General features: G+C 36.1%; 1 protein-coding gene across 2 annotated transcripts in view; it reads right to left on the minus strand.

The window, feature by feature from the left end:
• Positions 1-25,465, minus strand: part of mib2 (E3 ubiquitin-protein ligase mind bomb 2) — a 360,322-nt gene that overhangs the window by 54,687 nt on the left and 280,170 nt on the right. For both annotated transcript variants that reach the window (XM_090392033.1, XM_090392032.1), the window contains exons 15-16: positions 17,328-17,482; positions 3,382-3,508 (exon numbers count right to left, since the gene is read on the minus strand). In XM_090392033.1, the coding sequence (XP_090248159.1) occupies positions 3,382-3,508; positions 17,328-17,482 (282 nt within the window). The remainder of the gene's footprint in view (positions 1-3,381; positions 3,509-17,327; positions 17,483-25,465) is intronic.

Raw genomic sequence — 25,465 nt, forward strand, 5'->3', positions numbered from 1 at the left:
ACTAACAACATGTTCTAACATAAAGATGTTCACATGGAGAGAACACAAGAAGAGATGTATAGATGTATAATGTTATGCATTAAGGGAAGGGCCACTACCCAGACTAGTTTCAACCTTTATTGAGGTCTCTTCAGTGAGAGCCAGGCCCAGAAGTGGAGATACTAGGCAGAAGCAATGGCGAGGTCACCTTTACCTATAGGAGTTGCCAAACAGTGTGCCACCTTTTTTTTTATTAAATTACTGTCTGGGGAGTGGCCCTTCCCTTACTACCTTACCCTACTCCTGAAAATATTTTCAGGCACAAACTTTGTTTGCTCACACTTGGATAAAGGATTAAACTAAATTGATTATAGTCTAACCAAATGAAAAATAAAGTTTCAACATCTGAAGAAGAGATTCACTAATTCAGCTAGGGAGATATGTGGTAAAGTTGTCTGCAAGAATAGAAAAATAACAATCCCATGGTGAACACAGGAAGAAGCAGCCATCCTGGAAAAAGAAAGCATACAAAAGTTCCTAACAAATAAGTCAGCAGATGCCCTAAAAGAATACAGAGAAATATGTAAAGAGAGCTAAGCTGTGTGTAAAAGTAGCTAAATATCAGGAAGGTGACAAAATATTCTGGAGGCTGTTGAAGCAGCTTAGAGAAAGGAAAGAATACTGTAAAAGGAATCAAAGATGATAAAGGTGACATGAAAATTGAAGATAGGGATATTCTAGATGTCTGGAGTAATTACTTTCAAAGACTTAAATGAAATAAGCAGTGACAGAAGCATAGTAAAAAATTTTCAAGAGGAATGTAAAGAGGAGTACATAACAATCATTGAAGCAGAAAATGGCATAAAAAACTCAACATGTAGAAAGGCAGTTTGAGTATATATTGAGTACATGATATCTGACCAAAAAAGCTTAAGTATGGAGGTATAAAAAGTTTTGCTGTGGTTATTTTGCATAATTCAGAGGGCCCGGTCAGAAGGTCAAATTCCAAATGATTTCCATCTATAAAAAAAGGGAATAAAGCCAAATGTGAGAATTACAGAGGATTTTCTCTACTGCTTTTAATTTTATTTTATATATGCCACAAGATCTATAGCACACTAGTGCCGTGTGTGGGCAAGAGGAAGAGAAGAAAGGAGGAATCTGTTCAACTTGAACAGCTGAGGGTTGTAATCTTTGCAGGAAAGCAGAGTGAGACTGTTGCAAAGGATAGAAGTGATGGAATGAAAGAGGAGGCAATGGAGTTGGTTCTGTAAGTTTCAAGATGGACTGTAAAAGGGTGCTGGTTAGCAGTGGCTCTTGTTTTAATCATTTTGGAGGAGAGTCGAGGAATAATAGTGACCAATTCAGCAGAACACCGTCAATGAAAGTATCTGTAGAAGAGTCAGAAGGCAGAAACTGAACATCTGTGAGAGGATCATTAATTAGCTGAATCACCTTCTTCTGGATAGAACTGAGCAATCATAGAGAGGATTTTGGTGCACCACCCCCAAATACGAGAGCAATATTCCATGGTTGGATGGATTTGGGCTTTATATAGTTAGCAGCTGTGAAGTAGTGTCTTGTGTGAAAAAGTACACCAAGTTTTTTGGAAGCTGCAGAAGCTACAGTTGAAATATGGTTGTGCCAGGAAAGATCGGAAGTGCAAGTCAGTCCAAGAAGAGAAATCTGATAGTGTTTGGGTGTCTCAGTATTACTGAAGGTAAGGGAGGAGGAGGGGATGAGAGCTTTTTCTTGAGAGAGATCAGACAGAACTGAGTTTTTAATAAATTTAGTTTAATCCTTTATCCAAGTGTGAGCAAACAAAGTTTGCACCTGAAAGTATCTTCAGGACTGGGTTAAGGTGGTACACACCACCTTAACCAACTGGGTTAAGGTGGTGTGTACCACCTTAACCCAGTCCTGAAGATACTTTCAGGTGCAAACTTTGTTTGCTCACACTTGGATAAAGGATTAAACTAAATTTATTATACTCTAACCAAGTGGAAAATAAACTTTCAAGAACTGAGTTTTGGTGGCATTTAAGTTTACAAGGTTGTCCTTGCCCCAATGGGATATATCTAGGAGATCTGAGTTCCAGGCCCTGGTTGTGGTAGATCTTGAGGATACTAATACTTCAGCACTAACAGGTTTGTCGAATGAAAAAGAGGAATGGACTGTTGTCAGCAAAGCTATGGATAGGATTGGAAGTCTGTGAGAGCAGGTCGTTTATATACAAGAGGAAGAGAGTGGGTGATAGAACTGGAACAAAGTGTTCCAGGACATATTTATGCAAGCATACTTGAAAAGAGGCTGAGAAAGATTATGGAAGAGAAACTTGGAAAAGAACATGCTGGGTTCAGGCCAAATAGAGATTGTCAAAATCATGAGACGATAAGAAGGATCTATTTTGTAGATCTGGAATATTATACAGAGCAATACATAGTCTACATTTAAGTTGTAAGTTAGAAGTTAGAGTTGAAGGGAATACAGGAAGATGGTTTAATGTAAAATCAGATGTAAGCAAAGGATGCACATTATCTCCACTGTTATTCAAATTGATAATAGAATGAGAGATATCGATTCTCTAACTAAATTGCATAACAGCTGTAAACAAGTTTGGCATTGAAAATCAGTAATAAAAAAAACCAAAACTATGAAAATAGGCAGGAACACAGAAAACTTCAGCTCCATTATCAATGGTGAACCTAGGAAAATATTTCGGCTATTTAGGCACAGTTTTTAGTGACGATGGCAAATTAAATATGGAAATAGACAAAAGAATAAGTAAAGTTAGCATGGTAGGGAGCCAATTAACAAAATAATCTGAACTAAGAAATTAGCCAAAACACTAAACAAGCAGTATGCAAGACAGACAATGTTCAAACCAGTTTTAAATTATAGATTTGAGAGGTGAGTTAGAAATAAAGTACTTGATCAAAGACTATAGACCACAGATATGACAGTTCTGAGAAAGATTTAGGAAGTGTATAGATGTCATCTATGGCACAATCATATTAAAAATGAAAATATTAGGAATTAACTTGACGTTATTTGCATTCAAGAATGTGTGACCAAGGCTAATCAAAGGTTAGCAAGTGTTTGATGCCAAGATACAGGGGGGGGGAAAAAAAAAAAAAGGAGAAAGACCAAGGTCTAGGTGGACTGATTCAGTCAGAAATGTCTTAGAGGATCGAAATGTTAGATACAACAATATTGGAGTGCCAACAAGTAATAGACTAACTTGGAGGAAAATTGTTGATAGGAGATTATTAATAATGTTAATGTAATGCTGTAATTGTAGCCTGAACACTCCTTGGAGGTACATAATAGTATTATTTATAAACATTAGCTTTTAATTACTACAAAAATTACAATAAAAGATATTAACTTACAAAAAATTACCTGCGTTAATAATGTTTCAGCTACATGATAATGTCCATTTAATGCAGCAAGATGTAGAGCTGCGAATCCATCATCTTTCTTCACATCTACTATTTGCCTTGATTTTGTAAGTAACCTTTCCGTTGCACTTAAAATAGAAGGGAAAATATTCCAAATAATGTAATATATACAATACAAAGTTATCCCAATTATCCAAATGAGTAAATGTTAATGGAAGACTTTTGAAATCATATAAAAATAAATAAATATTACAATAGTGGCAAGAGGTTCTGGAAATTACTCAGAATAAACAGAGGAAATAGCATTGTGAAGCAAATCTAACAGAGATGACATAAAAAGTGAAGACAGGGATGTTTCTTGATATTTGGATCAAATTACCTCGAAAAGGTAATAAATATTGTATCTTACTTCCTTCTATTTATATATATTTTTAAAATAACAGTATAGTCTTAATATTATTACTTAATGATTTTAAATACATTTAACTAGTTAACTGATAAAATGAAAGAAAACAACAAAACAATTAAAAACCGAATTTTGCTGGAGACCATAACAACTGAAAGGGATAAATTCAAGAATTAAATGAAATGGGCTAGGAAAATCTGAAGGTAACAACAGAGTTAACAATAAATGGTAATTTTATTTTAGTTATTTCCTTTTAATTATATATCAATCCACACATGAGGTCTCAAGACTTATAACAAGAGACAGTGCTGTGTGGAGCAAATGATTAGAGAAAGAGAAGACAGAAATATGTTAATGTGTTCTTGAAGAGTTGGGAATTGTATTCATTGGGAAAAAAAAGTGCTATGGAGGACTTGCCAAATGACAAAGATAAACAAAATGAAGAAATAAATGAGAAGTTGGTTCGGTGTTTGACAGCTGAAATAGCAGCTGGGTGTGTGTTCATATATGATTAGAAGAAAGTGAAACTTGTGGTTGCTGATACAGAAAAGACAACACAGAAACCGGGGGGGGTTCATCAGTTAAGTAAATAGTTCTCTTCTGAATGCAATCAAACATTCTGAAAGAGGTTTCTAGTGTACCACCTTCACAAGTAAGAACAATATTCAAATGCTGATAAATTATCATCATCATCATCATCAAATTCCTGCCATGTACCCTCAAGGGGTGTACAGGATATGATAGTACTACATGAAAAAAATTACATTATTATTAATTTCCTATCTACAATTTTCTTCCAAATCAGTCTGTTACTTGTCAAGACTCCAACATTATCAGATCTTATATTTCTATCGTCTAAAGCACTTTGTACCGTATCAATCCACCTATATCTTGGTCTTCCTCTGGGTCGTTTTGCTGCCAACCTGGCAGAGAACACTTGTTTTGCTAATCTTTCTTCGCCCATTCTGTTTAAGCTTGTAAATTATCATCATCATCGAATTCCTGCTATGTACCCTCAAGGGGTGTACAGGATATGACAGTACGTGAACAAATTACATCATTACTAACTTCCTATCTACAATTTTCCTCCAAATCAGTCTGTTACTTGTCAAGACTCCAACATTATCAGATCTTATATTTCTATCGTCTAAGCCACTTTGTACCGTATCAATCCACCTATATCTTGGTCTTCCTCTGGGTCGTTTTCCTGCCAACCTGGCAGAGAACACTTGTAAATTGTAAATTATTATAATAGAAATTATAACAGACAAATTATGTTTCTGCTTTAATTCTTTACCAAAACATAACCAAAGTGTGTGTGTAGTATCTTCATGACTATTTACTTGTATACAGAAGCTGCTGACTTCACATAAACTGCCTCAGTATCCAATAATGGAAAAGTAGACTTCCTTTTGGAGAAACGTATAGTTATGTATTATGGGAAATAACAGTACTTAAGACAAATTTCAACTTTCATTGGGGTCTCATAAGTGGGAGCTATACTCAGAAAGATATGAGGTTAACTCAATGCTGAAGTCATATAATATCCAATCAAATGACACAAATAATAAAATGGTGTATCATCATATTATTAAAACATTCTGGATTAGAGATACTTGTAGAATTTTTTTTTGTTGGTTACAAAGTAAATTATAATGGAGAAGAAATTATATATCATCATCAAATTCCTGCCAAGTACCCTTAAGGGGGTGTACAGGATACTATAGTACTACATGAAAAATTTACATCATTACTAACTTCCTATCTGCAATTTCCCTCCAAATCAGTCTATTACTTGTCAAGACTCCAACATTACCAGCTCTTATATTTCTATCGTCTAAGGCACATTGTACAGTATCAATCCACCTATATCTTCGTCTTCCTCTCGGTCGTTTCCCTGCCAACCTGGCAGAGAACACTTGTTTTGCTAATCTTTCCTCGCCCATTCGATTTAAGTGACCATACCACCTGAGATTAGCTCTGCTAACGCATTCCTCGATGCTGACAATGTCAAGTTCTTTTCTAATATCCTCGTTTTTAATATGATATTGCCATTGATGCCATCTGTTCACGCCTCTAATCTTTCTCATATCTGCGGTCTCTAGTCTTTGGTCAAGTGTTTTACTTCTGACCCAGCTCTAAGATCCATACGTTAAAACTGGTTTGAACATTCTTGTATATAGCTAATTTAGTGTTCCGACTAATTTCTTTCCAATTCCATATGAATTTATTCAATTGACTTCCTACTATACCAGCTTTGCTGATTCTGTTGTCTATTTCCATATTTTAATTTATCATCTTCACTAAAAATCGTGCCTAAGTAGTTGAAATGTTTTACTTGTTCCACAGGTTCTCCGTTCACAACGCAGTTGACATTTTCAACGATTCTGCCTATTTTCATTGTCTTTGTCTTTTTATTGCTGATCTTCATACCATATCTATTACAACAGTTATTTAATTTAGTCAGGGAATCTTGCAGACTTGTAGCAGATTTATTTAGAATGATAACATCGTCCACATAAAGCAAAGAGCTGGCATTAACATCTCCAATTTTGATATCATGTTTAATACTACTTTCTTTCATAATGTGATCCATACAGATAATGAATAACAGAGAGGACAATGTACATCCTTGTTTCACGCCAGATTTAACATTAAACCATCTACCTGTACTTCCTTCAATTCTAACTGCTGACTTACAACTCAAATAAAGACTAAGTATTGCTTGATATAATGCCCCATTGACACCATATAACTGCTGCGTATTGAATAGCTTCTCTCTCGGCACCTTATCATATACCTTTTCCAGATCGACAAAACTTAAATATAGATCTTTGTTATATTCCCATGCTTTCTCTACTATTTGCTGTAAAGTGAAGATCTGATCCTGACAGCCTCTATTGGCCTGAATCCAATTTGTTCTTCACCAAGCTTTTCTTCCACAATTCTTCTCAACTGTTTCTCAAGTATACTTGCATAAATCTTACCAGGGACACTCAGTAGGGAAATAACTCTATTCAGCTTTATTTCCCTTTTTATATATATTGGTACTGTGAGAGCTCTACTCCAATCAATGGAAATTTGTACCTCGTCCAGGCTTTCTGAACTACGCATTGCAGCCACTGTAAGACTTTTATACCACCATATTTCAGCATTTCTGGTCGAATATCATCTACTCCTGCTACCTTTCCACATTTCAAGCCTTTGATGGCTTTTTCTACTTCAAGTATGGATATGTATTCCTGACTGTATGCCTGTTGAATGTTTTTTACCACTGTGCTATCACAGCTTGTTTCATTTAGCAATTTTTCGAAGTAATTACTCCATACTTCAAGTATATCTTTTTCTCCCGTTTTTCATGTCACCTTTATCATCTCTAACTCCTTTTACAGCACTCTTTCCTCTATTTCTAAGCTTCTTCAACAACCTACAGAATATCTTACCACTTCTTGATATTTATTTTCTATTCTTGCCAAAGTCCTCCCATGACGTTTGTTTAGCTAGTTTTACACAGTGTTTAGCTTTATTACATTTGTCTCTGACAAATGTAATAAAGTATTCTCTAAGAGTACAAGCTGACATCATCTTTTTTTCTTTAGGGAAACAAGACAGAGTTGTGTTTCAGTAACATTAGAATTCATTAAATTACTTCACCCTATGTGAGAATAGCTGGAAGATCAGTGTTTCAGGCATTGGCTGTAGACAAAGCCCGAATCATTGAAACTTGAGTCATCTGAGCACTACAAGGTTTTGTAAATGAACAAAAGAAATGGAGTTTACTGTCATTAGCAAAGCCATGAATAGGACTAGACATTGGGAGATCACCAATAATATATAGGAGAAAGAATTGAAAGCACAGAGCTGCGGGATAGTCTGACACTGATGCTAAAAAAAGCAGCTGAGAGGGTATCATCCAATATGATAATGGATGACCAGAGAGAGGAAGCTGGCAATCCATTCAGAGCATGACGGAGACCATTATATGGCAGCTTGGTAAGTAGTCTGCATTACCAGACTCCTAATCAGATGCCATGGAAATATCAAAAAGCAATCATCAGTTTCTCCAAATCTTTCCATGGCCAGTGTACAAAGGTGAGTAAGGTAAGCAAGGAGGTTTACAGTAGAATGAGGGTGGCAGAATCCATATTAGTGATTATTTCTCCAAAACATTTGAGATTACTATGATGAGGAGAATGGGGATGATGATTCTTTTTTAGTAACAGATAAAGGCTTGCTTCCATGATGTTGGACACATATCAGATGGGAATGACAGCTTGTAAAGTTGTATAGGATGTGTGTTAGTTCTGGAGCATATGTCCTTAGTACAATTGGAGGGATACCCCACCCCCTTGATACCACCATCTCAGATGGTGGGTAATAAGTATTAAGACAATTCAGCATTTTTCTAATGTCTTTCTGGCAAAAGATCCATCCATCTATTCAGTGCATACAACATGTGCCATATGGTCATTCAGATGCTCAGTGATGTGCCACACCAGTCCTTGTCATGTAGTCCTGTTGTATGCTTTTCTGGAGACTTCAACTGTGAAGATCAGTCACTCCACCCATCCATCTCATTGATGGTCTACCAATTTCTCTTTTTCCAGGAACTTTACCTTTTATTACTGTTCTGAGCCATCCTCCTTCCATTTTTTCAATGTGTCCAAAGCATTTCAACTTTCTTCTGTCGATATTCTTAAGGAGCTTTAAAGTTCTACTGATCTTTTCTAACACCCATTCATTTGTACGCCTTTCAGTATATGATATCCTCAACAGCCTTCTGTAACACCACATCTCAAAAGCAGCTATCCTTTTATTATCAGACTTCTTTAGGTTAAAAGTCTTACATCCATAAGTCACAGATGGAAAAACTGCATCCAAATCATCAATTTTGTTCTTGTGGAAATATATCCATCCCTAATCATCTTCCGACATCATGTGAATAGCAATTCTTCACGTTAATAATGAATCCTAGGTATATGAACTTGATGACTTCCTCAATTCTTTCTCCATTAAGGTATACTTGTTTCTCAGGAGCTTCCCTGTCTGTATTTCCTTTGAGAACCATAATTTTTCTCTTTCTAAGATTGAACTCAAGTCCCCTGTTCTTACTGATCTCATTAACTTTGTCAAGAATTTGTCTTAGTTCTTCCTTGTCATTACAGAGGAGTACTATATCATCAGCATACCTCAAAGTACTAATCAATCTACCACCTATCCCAATTCCTGTTTAGAGCTCATCTAATGCGCACGCATGATGTCCTCAGCATAGATACTAAACAAGTGAGGAGAAAGTAAACATCCTTGCCTAACTTGATATCCAACCTGAAGTCAATTAGTTAATCAAACACCTATTCTTATTGTGGCTTCTTGATCCCTGTACAAGTTAGCTATCAGCCTGATAGTGTTGAGCAAAACCCATTATTTTCATTACTTCTCACAGTTTCACATGCTGAATATTGTAATTACATTATGAGGAGAGGTCATTACCCAGACCGGTTTCAACCTTTTTTGAGGTCTCATCAGTGAGTAGGTAGACCTGGAAGAAAACAAGGTTTAAGTGAAAAGAACTTACCGGTCTAGGTAGTGGTCTATGTAATATTGTAATAATGTAATTACAATATTACATTCCCTAGGGGCAGTGTTTTTACATTATGAGAAAATATCAAGGATAGTGAGGGAGCTTGCTCCACCTTTGATTCGAGTTGCCTTGGTGTTGCACTACCAAGTGTAAGTGGTTACTTACACTTGGATTTGCCGATAGTTTTTCGGTATGAAACTCATAGATCTTAGTCCGAGTTCTTAGAATTTCGCTTACTGGGTTAAACATCAAAAGATTTATATCTCCTTCATTATTATTAAGGTTGCCAGAAAAATAGCCGTTTGGCTTTCAATCTATGTTATAATATATAAGCACACCTTTATGGCATTCGTATAGTGAAGGTATGCAAGTTCTTTTCACTTAAACCTTGTTATCTTCCAGGTCCACCTACTCACTGATGAGACCTCAAAAAAGGTTGAAACTGGTCTGGGTAGTGACCTCTCCTCATAATGTAATTGCAGTATTACATCCCCTAGGGGCTGTGTTTTTACATTATGAGAAAATATCAAGGATAGTGAGGGAGCTTGCTCCACCTTTAATTCGAGTTGCCTTGGTGTTGCACTACCAAGTGGTTACTTACACTTGGATTTGCCGATAGTTTTTCGGTATGAAACTCATAGATCTTAGTCCGAGTTCTTACAGTTTCGCTTACTGGCAGTTAAACATCAAAAGATTTATCTCCCCTTCATTATTATTAAGGTTGCCAGAAAAAGCCATTTGGCTTTCAATCTATGTTATAAGCATATACCATATTTTGTTATTTCAGGAAGTGTGATTTTGGTTATTCTTCTTCTTTCTTTTTCCTCTTACCCTGTGGTGTCAACGGTTTTCTATTCATTTAACTGCAACAGTACACAAAGATAAGGTAATTAGCCCTATGCCTCCCAGTGTATCCTATGTCTATAGAAGTGTTGAGTTCTCAAGGACAGTTTGCGGGATGAAAAACCCCAGATAAACTGGGAAGAAAAACCCTGAAGTCCATGCCCAAGACCAGCTAACTTGGCTATGTCTGAGAAAGATCCTAAGCTCCTCACATCAGCGACAGGAATCGAATCCAGGACACTCCCTTCCCAGGTATATGGTTGCGAAGCGCATAGCCGCTCAGCTAACTGCACAGATTTTAGTTATTAAAATCTTAATTTTCCTTATCTAAATTTCAGCTCATCAACTTCCTCAGCCATAGCCAAGTTAGCCTGTCTTGGGCATGGACAGCAGGGTTCCCCGACTCAGTTTCTACATTCGGATTTGAAATAATGCTAGATCTAATATTCACTTCATTTTTATAATTTTTGCATCGCCGAACTGAAGCCTTTTGGCTGTTATTTTAGTAAATATGCTGCAATAAAAGTTATGTGAAAATGGAATCCTAGCAACCTAAGCATATGATTTATTTTTTTCTTTCCTTATGAATTTGAGAATTTTCACCTTTTCACTTAAAGGAAGCACTTTACGGCTTCTCTTTGGCATATCCATATTGCCAGTATCACTACTCTTGTGATTTGGGGCCATTATTAAATAAAATAAAGATTAATTGAACAAACTCTGTGATATCGTGATAGTCAATCTAATAACTGAGACAGCTACTAAGTGACCAACAGGTGGGTAGCGTATACGGTACAGAATGGATACGCTGGACAAAGGGGTGATATTCACGTCACGGACAGGACATCGCAAGATTATCACACTACTCAGAACATAGCACAATTTAAAACTTATGAATTTTTTATTTCTGGAATTTTTCCATTTAATATTTTCAGACCGAGACTGACTGTGAGTAACTGAAACCATGAATAAGGGACACTACTGTAATGTCAATGATTCATTTCTGTTAGTGGTAAACTGGCAAATCATGAAGTGATATCAAAGGTGATTATGATGCATGAATTTAAAATTTTTTTAAAGTGAACAGAAGTTTTAAAGGAGGAATTGCCCATGTCTCTCTCTCTTTGTGTGTGTGGGGGGGGGAGTGCTTTTTCGACAAGACTATAGGTATGAATGGCTCTATTCCCACCTACAAGCATTTGAATTTTTGCAACCCTCTGTACATTAAGGTAATTTAATATGGTAAGGTTTTAGTTTGTTGGAAATTTCTTTAGGCCAACATATAACTTTCTTTATTTTTTCTTTAGTTTTTTTTATATTAATTTATACACCTCTTCCTTTGGGATTTCGTGGGATTATAATCTATAACCTGGCAAGTAGAAGACCTATTCAGAAGACTGTTCATTTTCTTCTATTATCCTGTTTGATCCATTATCACAGTTGCATTACCTTTACCTGTTTTGGGTATAACAATATTCTAATAAGTTTAGTTTAATCCTTTATCCAAGTGTGAGCAAACAAAGTTTGCGCCTGAAAATATCTTCAGGATATTTTCTGGGGTAAGGTAGTACAACACAGGGCAACTTGTAGCAAAGGTGAACCAAGCTAACATCATTCCTATTTCAGTATCTCCCATAACGCAAAACACATTGTTTTGTTTGCTCACACTTGGATAAAGGATTAAATTAAATTTATTATAGTCTAACCAAGTGAAAAATAAACTTTCAATAGCAATATTCTGTAGTGTAAGCTTTTAAAGTTGCTATTTCTTTGGGTAGAGTGTCACTCTTGGAAGGTTTGGATTTTATCAGAATATTGGCTACATCCAAAGAAATCTCGATAGCCACTATGGAAGATAAATAACCAACCTCATTTTCAATGCTCACCATGATTTCTAGAGTAGGAACTTGTCTAGGAATGATGGCAAAATTATGACTACCTGAACTGAGGATACTGACAGCATTTTCTGTAAGTAGCTGCGGTAATAAATTCACTACTACACAATCTTGTTGCAGGGAGGACAATTTTTTTTTTTTTAATGCAACCATTTGTCTTTTTCAAAATCTTTATTTGCTGCAGTCTTGGAGAAGTGATAGAGAATCAACAACAGTTCTGATTTAGCATTCCAAACAGTTCTTTTATAATGCAGCGATGGTTGTGTTGATTTTGGAAAGCTGTGCTTATGAGTGTTGCTGTTTATGGCTATTGGGTGTGATGTGTCTTATCAAAGTTGTAATTTGAGCTCTGAAGAGACAGGTTCAATACCCAGCAAAATTTATTAGTAATTCAATAAATTATTTTGTTTTTCCAGTACTATTTATATTGTAGAGCACTATTATGAATAGCCACCAGCAATGAACCCTATCGTTACATTCCCATTATTATTAATAAGCGAGAGACCTCCAGGGAGTCTGGAACTCATCGAGGAAGGCCATACTATTTGCACCAGTCATCACATCTGTCTTGAATTCATTCATGCTACTTGCACACAATATCCAATGGCAATCCATTCCAATCACACTCTACTCTATGAGAGAAAAATTCCATCTACTGTAATTCTGTATAATCCTTTCAGAAGTTTGTAAGTCTCAATCACATCATCTCTCTTTCTCCTGTTTGCTAATGTCTGCAGCCTACAAATGCTCAATCTGTCTTCCTAATCTATATTCCACAATCCTGATATCATTTTTGAAACTCTCCTTTGCACACACTCTCTCTCTCTCTCTCTGCTGTATCAGAATCATCATGGAAATCATGAGACCAGACCTGCACACGGTAGTCCAAGTGAGGTCTTATCAATTCGTAAAGAGGCAAAATTACTTTCTTATCTTTACATGTCAAAGTTCATTTCAGCATTGACATTATTTTCTGAATTGTATTTACAATTTTTTCTATATGATCCATGAACTTCAATTTCCTGCCTACTAAAACTCCAAGATCCCTAGCCTCATCAGTTTCTTCAAGCATAATCCCACCAATTATAAAACAACATTGGATATCTAATTGCGCCAAAGTGAGTGACCTTACATTTATTGACATTGAAATGACATCCATTTTCACATGGAAACAATTACAACCTATTCAATTCATTCTACAAGTACTGCATATCAGCCACACTCCTGATTACCCTACCTATCTTTGCATCATTAGCAAATAGCTGTATATCACATGTCAGATTTTTCCCAATGTCATTAATGTAATAGATTGAATAACAATGGATCAAAGACTGATCATTGATGCACACCACTGGTTATTTTGAATCTTGCAGTTTCACACACCCCATATACCAGTCAGCCACCCTCTTAGACATGTTAATACTTTACAATCCCATCCCATATTCTCCAATTTATGCAACAGTATTCCATGCTGTATTCTGTCGAAAGCCTTAGCAAAATCCAAAAGTATCATTGTGTATCTCCCCCCGCCCTTGTCTAATTCAGTGGTAACATTATTATAGAATGTGAGGAAGTTGGTAAAACATGAACTTCTCTTAATAAACTCATGCTGTTCATTGCAAAGTACAGATTCTCTGTGAATCTATTTCTGAATGTGAGTCCTAACCAACCTTTCCAAAATCTTCACCACTAATCCTGAGATCCTGATTGGTTGTAGTTGAATACATTGGTCTTTTCATCACCCTTGTGCAATGGATTACAATCCATTTTTTCCAATCCTGGGGAATCTTCCTTGTTCTGAGACTCAAATTATATAGACTGGTCAAGGGAATAGCCAGTTCAGTTGAACACTCTTTTAGAATCCATGCTGATATCCCATTAGTTCTTACTGCAGAATTCTTATTCAGTTTGTGCAACAGCTCTAGTACTTCCTCCTTATCCACATGAATATCCTGGTGAAGAGGTAGCAGTAAGTTCAATGTTGCATATACCAGGTTGATAGCTTTTAGAAAATGGCAGCTCATTAGTTGAACAATCACTTCTGCATCAGTCATCCACATACCACCTGCATTCAGTAGTTATTCTTTCAAATTCATTCTTTCTTTTGGTTTGTCTTTAACTTGCAAAGCCAGTTTCTTTTCATACCCAGACTTAGCTCATGGTACAAAACTTGACTCTTCTGGTCTGCTGCATATAATTATCATAACTGACATCCTTATGCACATGATTTTCCTTCCACAATCTTTTTCTTACAAATCTCTTGCTTAATTAGATTACATATCCATTTCACTCCTATACTATTTATTCTTTGAACTCTAGGGACTTCTGATATTGTATCATTTAAGTATTTTTAAAACACTTCCACACACACTGTCAATATCCTTCCTATCCAATAACTGATACCATGGCACAGAACCCAGCATACCCTCTCAGGGGTCATAATTTTCTGCATTGTAGCTCAGCATGTAACCTTTTCAGAATGGAACATTCATAAACTTAGCCACTTCTCAAGTGAGTACTGCATGATCACTGTTACAAACCAGAAGCAGAATAGTTACGTTTTTAACTGAAACCCCCTCTGACACTATAATCAGATCTAACACTCTTTGACCTCGTGTTCCATTTGTCACATGCTGCTTGAGGAAGTTGTCCAGCAACAGCTCAATAAATTCAGTTTCATTCTTCTCATGCAATTTCATAGCTACCCAAATTGATGTTTGGATAATTAAAGCCCCTTATTATGATTACTCTTTTTACACCCATCATATTTACTTGTTGACACATTTCTTCATCACTAGCAACTGATCTACTAGTGTGTAATAACACCCCACTGTGTATTTAATCTTGTTAGACTACAGCTCACACCAGATAGCTTCAGACTCACTGCCACATGCAAAATTGTTACTAGTATTGCAGTCATAGGTCTCAACTAACTGGTCCCCCTCCGCTCGCTCCTATCCATCCTTTCTAAAAATACTGTACTCTTTGCACTTGATACCAGTTAGTACGTCTGCTTCTGATAGCCAAGTCTTAATAATGTCTATAACATGAGGTTCCAATATATTAACCAAGGCAACAAATTCTACTCCTTTATTTCTGATGCTCCTAGCATTCATGTACAGACAATAAATTACCTGCATGCTCTGTTGCATACACTTGTCTGTAGTCTGCATGATACAGTTTGACAACTTGCAGATATCTGTTCTTATCTAGTTCCTTACTTATGCAGGAATTGTTACATATGCTTGATAGGTCCAACCAGACAAACACAGAATCATTTCCATGGGGTTGGTAAGACTCATAGGAGGATCACTGAACTAGCAACATGATGACTGTATTGAAGATTGAGATTTACACTCCCCATATGCATGCATTCCACTCACACACCATTCACTGTGCAGAAAACTTCTCCCACCCTCCATCATGCTTTTACACGATTTCTAGGAATGGCCCCTCATGTTCCTTCTCATCTTACTCTTCACTCTTTTTTATAATCCCCTCTGTATTAATCCATTATATCCTCTCACTACCTGAAACATCTCTATCATATCATCTCCTTTTCTTCCTATCCACCAAATGCTGCAAACTACATTACTCGAAACTCTCCACATAACCAGAATTCCAAAGCCATGATATGACCTTAACATCCATCCCTATACCTTTTCTAGTGTTTCCATATCACAATGAAAACCAGGTAATGAATTTAATTTCATCACAATAATCGACATACAGTCTGACCAATGCTTTATACGGTGTCACAGCCACCTTTATTCCTACTTGCCAATGTATTCATTATCATAGAGCGATGTGATATTGCAGTTATCGCAATATCCTGTGATATTGCAATAGCCTTTGCAATAATGTATCCTTTGAACTTCAGTCCACTGTCAATTGTCATCCCAGCTGAATCTCATCCAATCCACTTCCTAAAGCACAATTCCACAAATACAGTATACCATCATATTTCTCCACTCCAAAGTGCAATAACTTGATTTATTAATATTAAACTATAACCTCACTTATTTATCCAAGCTAAAAGCCCTATTCAAATCTTCCTGAAGGAAATCAACATCAACAACACTCTTAATTCTTCCCCAAATTTGCATCATCAACAAACAGTCCCCAATCACATGAAATATTAATAATAAGTTGAACAGTAGGGTCCAAGAACAAAATCTTGAAGCAAATTGCTGGTCACCTTTCATTTCTAAGGCACTATCCCGTCATACACATTCTTATTGATATCATTCAGATAGCTAATCTTTAATACATCTAACCAATGTGTTACCCATTTCCATCTTTTTCCATCTTGTCATATTGTAATCTATCAAATGACTTTACAAAGTGCAAGAATATCACTGTATAGAACCTACCCCACTACCTTATCATAAAATACAAGTAATTGCTAAAACAAGACCAACTCTTCACAAACATATGCTTGCTATCATACAGAATTCTATGTTCATTAACTTTTTTTTTACTCTGTTCTTGACCAATTTCTTCAATATCTTGACCAGAAGTGTAGATATACAGCCTAGTCTGCAGCAGGAAACTTCTGTCCTAGAACCATGCTTCTGGAGTGGTACTATTTTGCTTTCTTTGTATTCTTTAGAAACAATTAACACTAAGATTTTCATTAAATAACAAGGTCAAGGGCACAGTAACTCTTGCACAGTTCTTAAAAATACATGGTGACATGTTATCCATTCTCATAACTTTATTAACACCTGAATGTCAAGTAATCAACACCTCATGCACTTCTGGTTCTTTAACTTCTATTTATTTATTATTTGCCTCCCATCTATATAAGGTGAATGATGACATTACATAGCATCATTTATACCAGTATGATATCCATCAATAAAGTGTTCTTTATATAATTCCACTACATTCTTTGCCATGGTGACTTTACCACTTAACTATTTACCAATGTCACCCCTACTGTAATTATTCTTCCTCTTGCTTGCCAACTTGACCTGACTGGCCAATCTCCTCTCAATACTTTTTTTTCTTTCTTTATATTTTTTGCCTTTCTAACCTGCATTTCATAATCTTCATGTATCTGATCATTTTGGTAATGCTAATTCTGAATGTTTTAAAACAGCTATTAGAGATGGTAACTGATTCTGTTGAGATTCCCGATTATCAAAGACAGTTCAAAAAACAAACAATGCATATATATTATTATTTTAATATTTATAATTATATAAAGGAATGCTTACAAAACATTGCCCTTTAAAGCAGCATGATGTAGCACATTAAACCCTCTCTTGTTTTTCAGTGAAAAATCTATTTCAGGTACATTGATCAGCAGATCTATAATTTCTTCATTATCTTTGCCAATAGCATCATGTAAGGCTGTATCACCATATGAATCCTAATAAAATAAATATGCACAGTACATGTAAGTATTGGTATCAAGAAATTCTTGCAATGCTAACTCAGAAACAATCTGAAAATAACTTAGTTCAACAGAATAGAACATCCCTATATAATGAAAATCACAATTATATCTCTTCACTATTATCTGTTTTAATTTTAAGAGAAGCTTTTAAAGAAAACCTTATATGACAAATCAAGAATGGAATGAAAAACAATATTTTAAAAAGTGCATTGAATTCTTTTGGCATCAACAAATTCTAATAAATATCATCAAGGGGCATGCACTGCATGATTAAATTTACATCATTACTAACTTCCTATCAACAATTTTCCTCCAAATTATCATATTTTTCACATATTGGACACATTGCATTTTTCATGTTGAATTTTTGGGGAAAAAAATTCTTTGCAGTATAAGATGCACCAAGTTTTAACAACAATATATGAGTCAACAGTCTTGTTTGAGGGCACATCAAAAGTGAGATGCACGTCATTCATATTAGCCATCTGTGAAAGTTCAAAACTGTTTTGCTTTCTAGTATTTATGACAAATCTGTGAAACTTAATAATTTATTTTCGAATTCATCTGGAATCGTTTTTGATATTTTCATTTTTGCACACATGCATGCATAAATCATTTCTCTTCATAAATCTATAAAGCACCATGATGGCAACCCTGTAAAATTGATATTTCTTTCTGTTGCCAATAATTTTGCTCATTTAATAATCATTTTTGTAGATATGCAGCAACCCGATCTTCTTTGACCCATTATCCAAGTTTTGAATTCATTTTCAATTTTTGGCCATTTTGCCAGTTTTCTGTGGAAATTGCTGCTGTTGTTTCCTCCATGTTCATACCATTTTTTCTGTAGGCAGAGGCCCAAAGTGCCGCTCTGCTGCCCTATTGCCATTCTTTTTTACGTACTCAGTTGCACTATGCTTAAATGCAAATCGTACAGCTATATCTGTCCTTTGTAGAATCTAGGTTATAAGTAAATCTATGGGTTATTTAGGAATGATAGAAGAGATAGGAGAGGAGGAAGAGTAATACTAATGACATCATATTTGAGTTCAGCTAGGATAGAAACACACAAAAGCCAATAATGGTAATAATGTCCTGTGCAGCAGTGAGTAGGCTATCTGGTGTGAAGTGGAAGCTAATAGAATAACAAAATAAAATATGGGTGAGTGTTGCAATAAAACTGGCAGTCATTTGCTGGGAATGAAGAATTGCATTGCCAAATACCCTGATGGTTACTAAACAAGTAATTATTACAAGTGACTTAAATTTCTGAATATTGATTGAGTAACAGAGAAAACCCATGAAGGAATGGAGAATTTATTCAGCTGTTGTGAGACAACTTTCTCAAACAGCATGTGAAAGAAACAACTTGAGGACAGTATGTCAGATCTGACCAATGTCAGAAGGTGTCTCATTTAAGGATTTGACTGTTTTGCCACCAGTTTGTGACAGTGATACTGACCTAGGAAGAGGCCAACAATATGGATGCCCCAATCATGACAGATTACGTACTGAACTACAAATCTGGAAATTATGAAAAACTTAGGAAAAATACTTTCTTTGGTTCCATAGTATTAGTTACTGAATGAGAAGAAGTGCATCAGTAATATTTCAGCAATGCGTGAAAAGTTTTGAAAATATGTTAAATTGACGTGAAGAGTTTGAAGAACCAATAGGACGGTAGTGAAATGTATGTGCCATCTTATTAAGCAAAAGATCCATAAGAAAAAGATGATATGGAAGGATTATCATGAGAATAAGAGTGACAGGAGTTAGGAAATAAAGTGCAGGTCATAAGTTAAGAGTATTGGACAGAAAGCTAAGTTGGAGTATGAAAAAATAAATCAGCTGCACAGGAAGCAAGCAAAAAAGAATTTTATCATTATGATGCAAGTAAAAGATAAGAATGAATGTGGAAAGAATAACTTTAATGACTGAGATACCTTGTATCAGAAGCAGATACAACAGTTTCAATAATGAACAACTCACTTTGCAAAGATCTATCAAACTGGTAACATAGTACCAGTGCTACTACTACTACTACACTGAACGAAAACAGGTGCATGAAGAAAAAGTTCCAGAATGTTGTAGAACATTCAGCAAAAGGAACAGAACAGATGGAATATAAGCAAGTATGCTAAGAGTATGTTCCATTGACATGTTCATATAATTTGAATCTTTCCATTGGAAAGATCCTACAAAAATGGAAAGAATTTACAAGGGTGGAGCAAAGAGAGTTGTGTAACTATTAACCTATAAGTAACCCTGTGGTGATTGTGAAGATTTTAGAGAATTTGATAAGAACTTGAATGTTTTTGCAAGGAAAAGCATGGGTTTACTAAAGGGAGATCACACCTGAGTAATATGCTCATATTTTATAATGTTACTGGTGAGTTGGATAAAGAGAGTGGATATCCTATGATACTGCTAAATTTTGCTGAAGCATTTGATAGAAATGCCACATGATAGCTGTTGCATAAATTGGAGACTATAAGATTGAAATATAGGCTTGGATAAGAGGGTGATTAAGAGACGGTACCAGAAAGTGGTATATTGAGGGGGGGGGGGGGACTGCAAGATTTAAAGTGACTAGAAGTGTGCCCCAGGGATCAGTTCTTGAACCATTACCATCATTATCAAATTCCTGACATGTATCTCAAGGGGTGTATAGGATATGATAGTACTACATGAAAAACTTACATCATTACTAACTTCCTATCTACAATTTTCCTCAAAATCAATCTGTTGCCTGTCAAGATCCAACATCATCAGATCTTATAATTCTGTCTTCTAAGGCACTTTTCTTATCAATCCACTATATCTTGGTCTGCATCTGGGTCTTTTTCCGGCAAACCTGGCAGAGAACACTTGTTTTGCTAATCTTTCCTCTCCCATTCTGTTTAAGTGACCATACCACCTGAGATTAGCTATGCTAATACATTCCTGGATGCTTATAAAATGCTAACAATGTCGATTTCCTAATATCCTAATTTTTAATATCATCATCATCAAATTCCTGAAATGTACCCTCAATGGGTGTACAGGATATGACAGTGCTACATGAAAAACTTACATCATTACTAACTTCCTATCTACAATTTTCCTCCAAATCAGTCTGTTACTTGTCAAGACTCCAACATTATCAGATCTTATATTTCTATCGTCTAAGTCACTTTGTACCGTATCAATCCACCTATATCTTGGTCTTCCTCTGGGTCGTTTTCCTGCCAATCTGGCAGAGAACACTTGTATTGCTAATCTTTCCTCTCCCATTCTATTTAAGTAACCATACCACCTGAGGTTAGCTATGCTAACGCATTCCTGGATGCTGACAATGTCAAGTTCTTTCCTAATATCCTCATTTTCAATATGATATTGCCATTGATGCCATCTGTTCACACATCTAATCTTTCTCAGGACTCTCATATCTGCGGTCGCTAGTCTTTGGTCAAGTGTTTTACTTCTGACCAAGCTCTCAGATCCATAAGTTAAAACTGGTTTGAACACTGTCTTGTATACAGCTAATTTAGTGTTCCGACTAATTTCTTTCTTATTCCATATGAATTTATTCAATTGACTTCCCACCATACCAGCTTTGCTGATTCTGTTGTCTATTTCTATATTTAATTTACCATCTTCAGTAAAAATCGTGCCTAAGTAGCTGAAATATTTTACTTGTTCCAGGGGTTCTCCATTCACAACACAGACATTTTCAATGATTCTGCCTATTTTCATTGTCTCTTTATTGCTGACCTTCATACCATATCTATTACAACAGCTATTCAATTTAGTCAGAGAATCTTGCAGACTTGTAGCGGATTTATTTAGAAGTATAACATTATCCGCATAAAGCAAAGAGCTGACATTAACATCTCCAATTTTTATATCAGGTTTAATACCACATTCCTTCATAATGTGATCCATATAGATAATGAATAACAGAGGGGATAATGTACAACCTTGTCTCACATCAGATTTAACATTAAACCATCTTCCTGTACTTACTTCAATTCTAACTGCTATCTTACAACTCAAATAAAGACTAAGTATTGCTTGATATAATGCCCCATTGACACCATATAACTGCAGCGTATTGAATAGCTTCTCTCTTGGCACTTTGTCATATGCCTTTTCCAAATCGACAAAACTTAAATACAGATCTTTGTTGTATTCCCATGCTTTCTCGACTATTTGTCGTAAAGTGAAGATCTGATCCTGACAGCCTCTATTTGGCCTGAATCCAGCTTGTTCTTCACCAAGCTTTTCTTCCACAATTCTTCTCAACCGTTTCTCAAGTACACTTGCATAGATCTTGCGAGGAACACTCAGTAGGGAAATACCTCTGTAATTCTCACATTCAGTTTTATTTCCCTTTTTATATATGGGTACTATGAGAGCTCTACTCCAATCATCGGGAATTCGTCCCTCTGTCCAGGCTTTCCTAACTATGCAGTGCAGCTACTGTAAGACTTTTATACCACCATACTTCAGCATTTCTGGTCGAATATCATCTACTCCTGCTGCCTTTCCACATTTCAAGCCTTTGATGGCTTTTTCTATTTCAAGTATGGATATGTATTCCTGACTGCATGCCTGTTCGGTGTTTTTTATCACTGTGCTGTCATCACTGCTTGTTTCATTTGGCAGTTTTTCAAAGTAATTACGCCATACTTCAAGGATATCTTTTTCTCCTGTTTTCATGTCACCTTTATCATCTCTAACTCCTTTTACAGCACTCTTTCCTCCATTCCTAAGCTTCTTCAACAACCTCCAGAATATTTTGCCACCTTCTTGATATTTATTTTCTATATTCTAGCCAAAGTCCTCCCATGACTTTTGTTTACCTAGTTTTACACACTGTTTAGCTTTCTTACATTTGTCTCTGTATTCTGTAAGAGTAAAAGCTGACTTATTTGCAAGGAACTTTTGATATGCTTTCTTCTTTTCCTTCACTGCCTCTTTAACTTCCTGTGTCCACCAGGGAGTTCTGATTTTTTTATCCTTGCACACAACCTCACCACATGCCTCTCTGGCAGAATCAATCAATGTTTTCTTCATAGTTTGCCACTGAATCTCCAAGGTTTGATTCCTGTTCTCAAACTCTTTCATTTTCTTTTCAATAATCTTTCTGTATTTTAGTCTACAGTTCACATCTGAGAGCTGATCAACTTTTATTCGCTTTAAAACTTTCTTACATGTTATTCTTTTCAATATGAAATTCAATTTTATCCTGCTCAAGACTAAATAGTGATCACTTCCAATTGCAAATCCTCTGTACACTCTGGTGTCCTGCACCAGGGAGAAAACATCACTATCAACAATAACATAGTCAATGAGACTTTTCTTATTCCTAGCCTCTTCTCTCCATGTGAATTTGTGCACATTTTTATGTTGGAACATGGTGTTAGTAATAACCAGTCCATGTCCTGAGCAGAAATCCAACAGATATATGCCATTATTATTAGCTTTGCTCTTTTCTCCAAATTTTCCCAAAATATTTTTCTATGTCTCACAATCATTTCCTACTCTGCTATTTAGATCCCCAACAAGGACCAACTTTTCCTTTTTCATTGTGTCAGTTGCTTTTTCTAAAGCCTCAAAAAATTCCTCCACTTCTACCTTAGTAGAACCTTCTGTGGGACCATAGGCACAAATAAGTCTCATTGTCCAGTTCCCCATTCTCATATTTGCCCACATTACTCTACTTGAGACTGACTGCCATTCAAGAAGATTAGCCTCGTATTTTGTGTTGAATACTATGGCTACCCCTTCTTTTCCTTGATTGTCATTGCGTGAATATAACATTTTGTATTTATTGCTCAGAAAGATCTCACCAGTTTTGGTCTTTTTTGTTTCAGTCACCCCTATTATGTCGATCTGGTACTTATCTAATTCCTCAGCTAGCTCCATTTCTTTGCCATTCAGGCTTCTTACGTTGATAATACCGATCTTTAACTCTGGTGATGTTGAGTTGGGGTTTGTTTTCAGATTTGTTCCAGTAGCTGACTTTTCGCTGTTCGCCCTGGTTCCCTGGTTCCGAAAACAACGGGGGCCTTGTTTAACCGGGCGACGCCCCAGCCAGCATGAAATTTTGTCATGTTGTACCATCATTTTTTATTTTGGTTTAACCAATAAGAATACAATTTGGTCGGCTAAATCCCAAATTGCCAGCCCATCCTCGTTCGTTCAGTATCAAAGTAGATACCCAACAGGGTGCACCACGAGAAGGTGAGGAGTGGACATTAGGTCAGAAGCCCTGGTCGGTTCTCCACATTCCTTTAAAGGCTATGTGGAGGTCTCCTCTCAGTTATACAAATTTGACCCTTAAGCATCCCCATAATTTTTAATATGATACTGTTATTGATGCCTGACATCTGTTCATGCTACTAATCTTTCTCAGGACTCTCATATCTGTGGTCTCCTAGTCTTCGGTCAAGTGTATTATTTCTAACCCAACTCTCAGTTCCATAAGTTAAAATTGGTTTGAACCAGTGCTTTTTTTTCCTGGCAGTATGCTGTTACACCGTTACTTTTATGTTTTACTACTCACTCATACAGTTATTTCCCTTCTGGCTTCTGTAATAATTTGTCAATCAAAATCAGCAATTCAGCTATCATTCTCTTTTCCTTAAACAAGCTATGATTCGGGCCGTTCCTAAGTTTAGTCACGTGTATTTTTTTCATTCATTAGAGGCTTTGTTTAAATTTGGGACAAGGCCCTTGATTTTACCTTCTGAGACAGTCTTCCTTTTAATATTGACGAATTTATATTATGATGTGCCATCCAATACAGAGGATAGATGAGACTCTTATCCAAGGTGGCTCTCTGAGAATAATACACAGTAATGGATGTTCTAACTCTAATTCAATTCATCTACTTCACTTTGCTTTTGCATGCAGTCATGGTCCGTAAATTTTAACTATAATCCCGTGTCCCTCCTGCTAGGTTCTGTAATATTTTTATGAGTGGCAATTCAAATTCATGACAGGTTGCTTTCAGGCAAATGAAATAAGGCATATTTATTGAGGTCTAAGAATTATACATGAGAATTATATCAAACACATGGTTAACTTAATCACTATCCTAGTAAAATTTAGATATCATTACTAACATAATAGGACATGAGTAATAACTTGCTCTACAGAGTTATCCACAAAATGTACAAATTACTAGCTTTATTAGGGTTTTTTTTTTTTTTTTTTTTTTTTTTTTTTTTTTTTTTTTTTAAATCACTCTCAAGTCACTAATCATATCTCACAATATATCAGTTAATTCACATACAGGGACAGGTCACTGCCAAATGTGGTAATCTCTGAAGTTCTCTATCAAATGTCCACACGTAAATTAACATATAGAGTCCATTCATATCTCTAACTGGAAATAAGACTTAAACATTCTACATTACTATCCCATGGAATGACTTTCTGTTCTATCAGTAGCCTTGTCTAGACATCAAGGCACTTTTGTAGACTATTTCTCACAAGGTCACTTACAATGACTGCATGGCCTGGTCTCCCCGAGTCGATAAGTCGATGTGCCGCTCTGGTCTCTCTCTGGTACCGCTGGCATTCATCTGTATTATCGGTTACTCGATATTGCTTAGCTACTCTATGAAGAGTTAGCTAGCCTTGACCTGCAAGCTACAATAGACGACTCATGACTTCTACAGCTGATCCAGAATCACCCCGATGGCGGAGGGAGAGCCAACGTCCAGGAGTGCAAGAAACCGGAACCAAAAGACGTTGCAAGAGGGGGGGGGGGGGCAAAACCCTTTTATACCTCCTCCTTTACGCTCTCTCTTGCTACACTTTTACCGCATGGCACTCATCTATCGCGCGTAGCATTTTTCTGAGCTTTGCTTTTTATATAAATTCTCCTTTCCTTAGGCCATAAGTTATATTGGATGGCTACAATGTGACCTTTGGACCCCAGTCTACATTCAACTTATTCTCATA

Source organism: Typopeltis vanoorti, chromosome 4 (assembly GCF_054136105.1).
Source record: "Typopeltis vanoorti isolate ZY-2024b chromosome 4, IOZ_Tvanoo_1.0, whole genome shotgun sequence".
Classification (NCBI taxonomy): domain Eukaryota; kingdom Metazoa; phylum Arthropoda; class Arachnida; order Uropygi; family Thelyphonidae; genus Typopeltis; species Typopeltis vanoorti.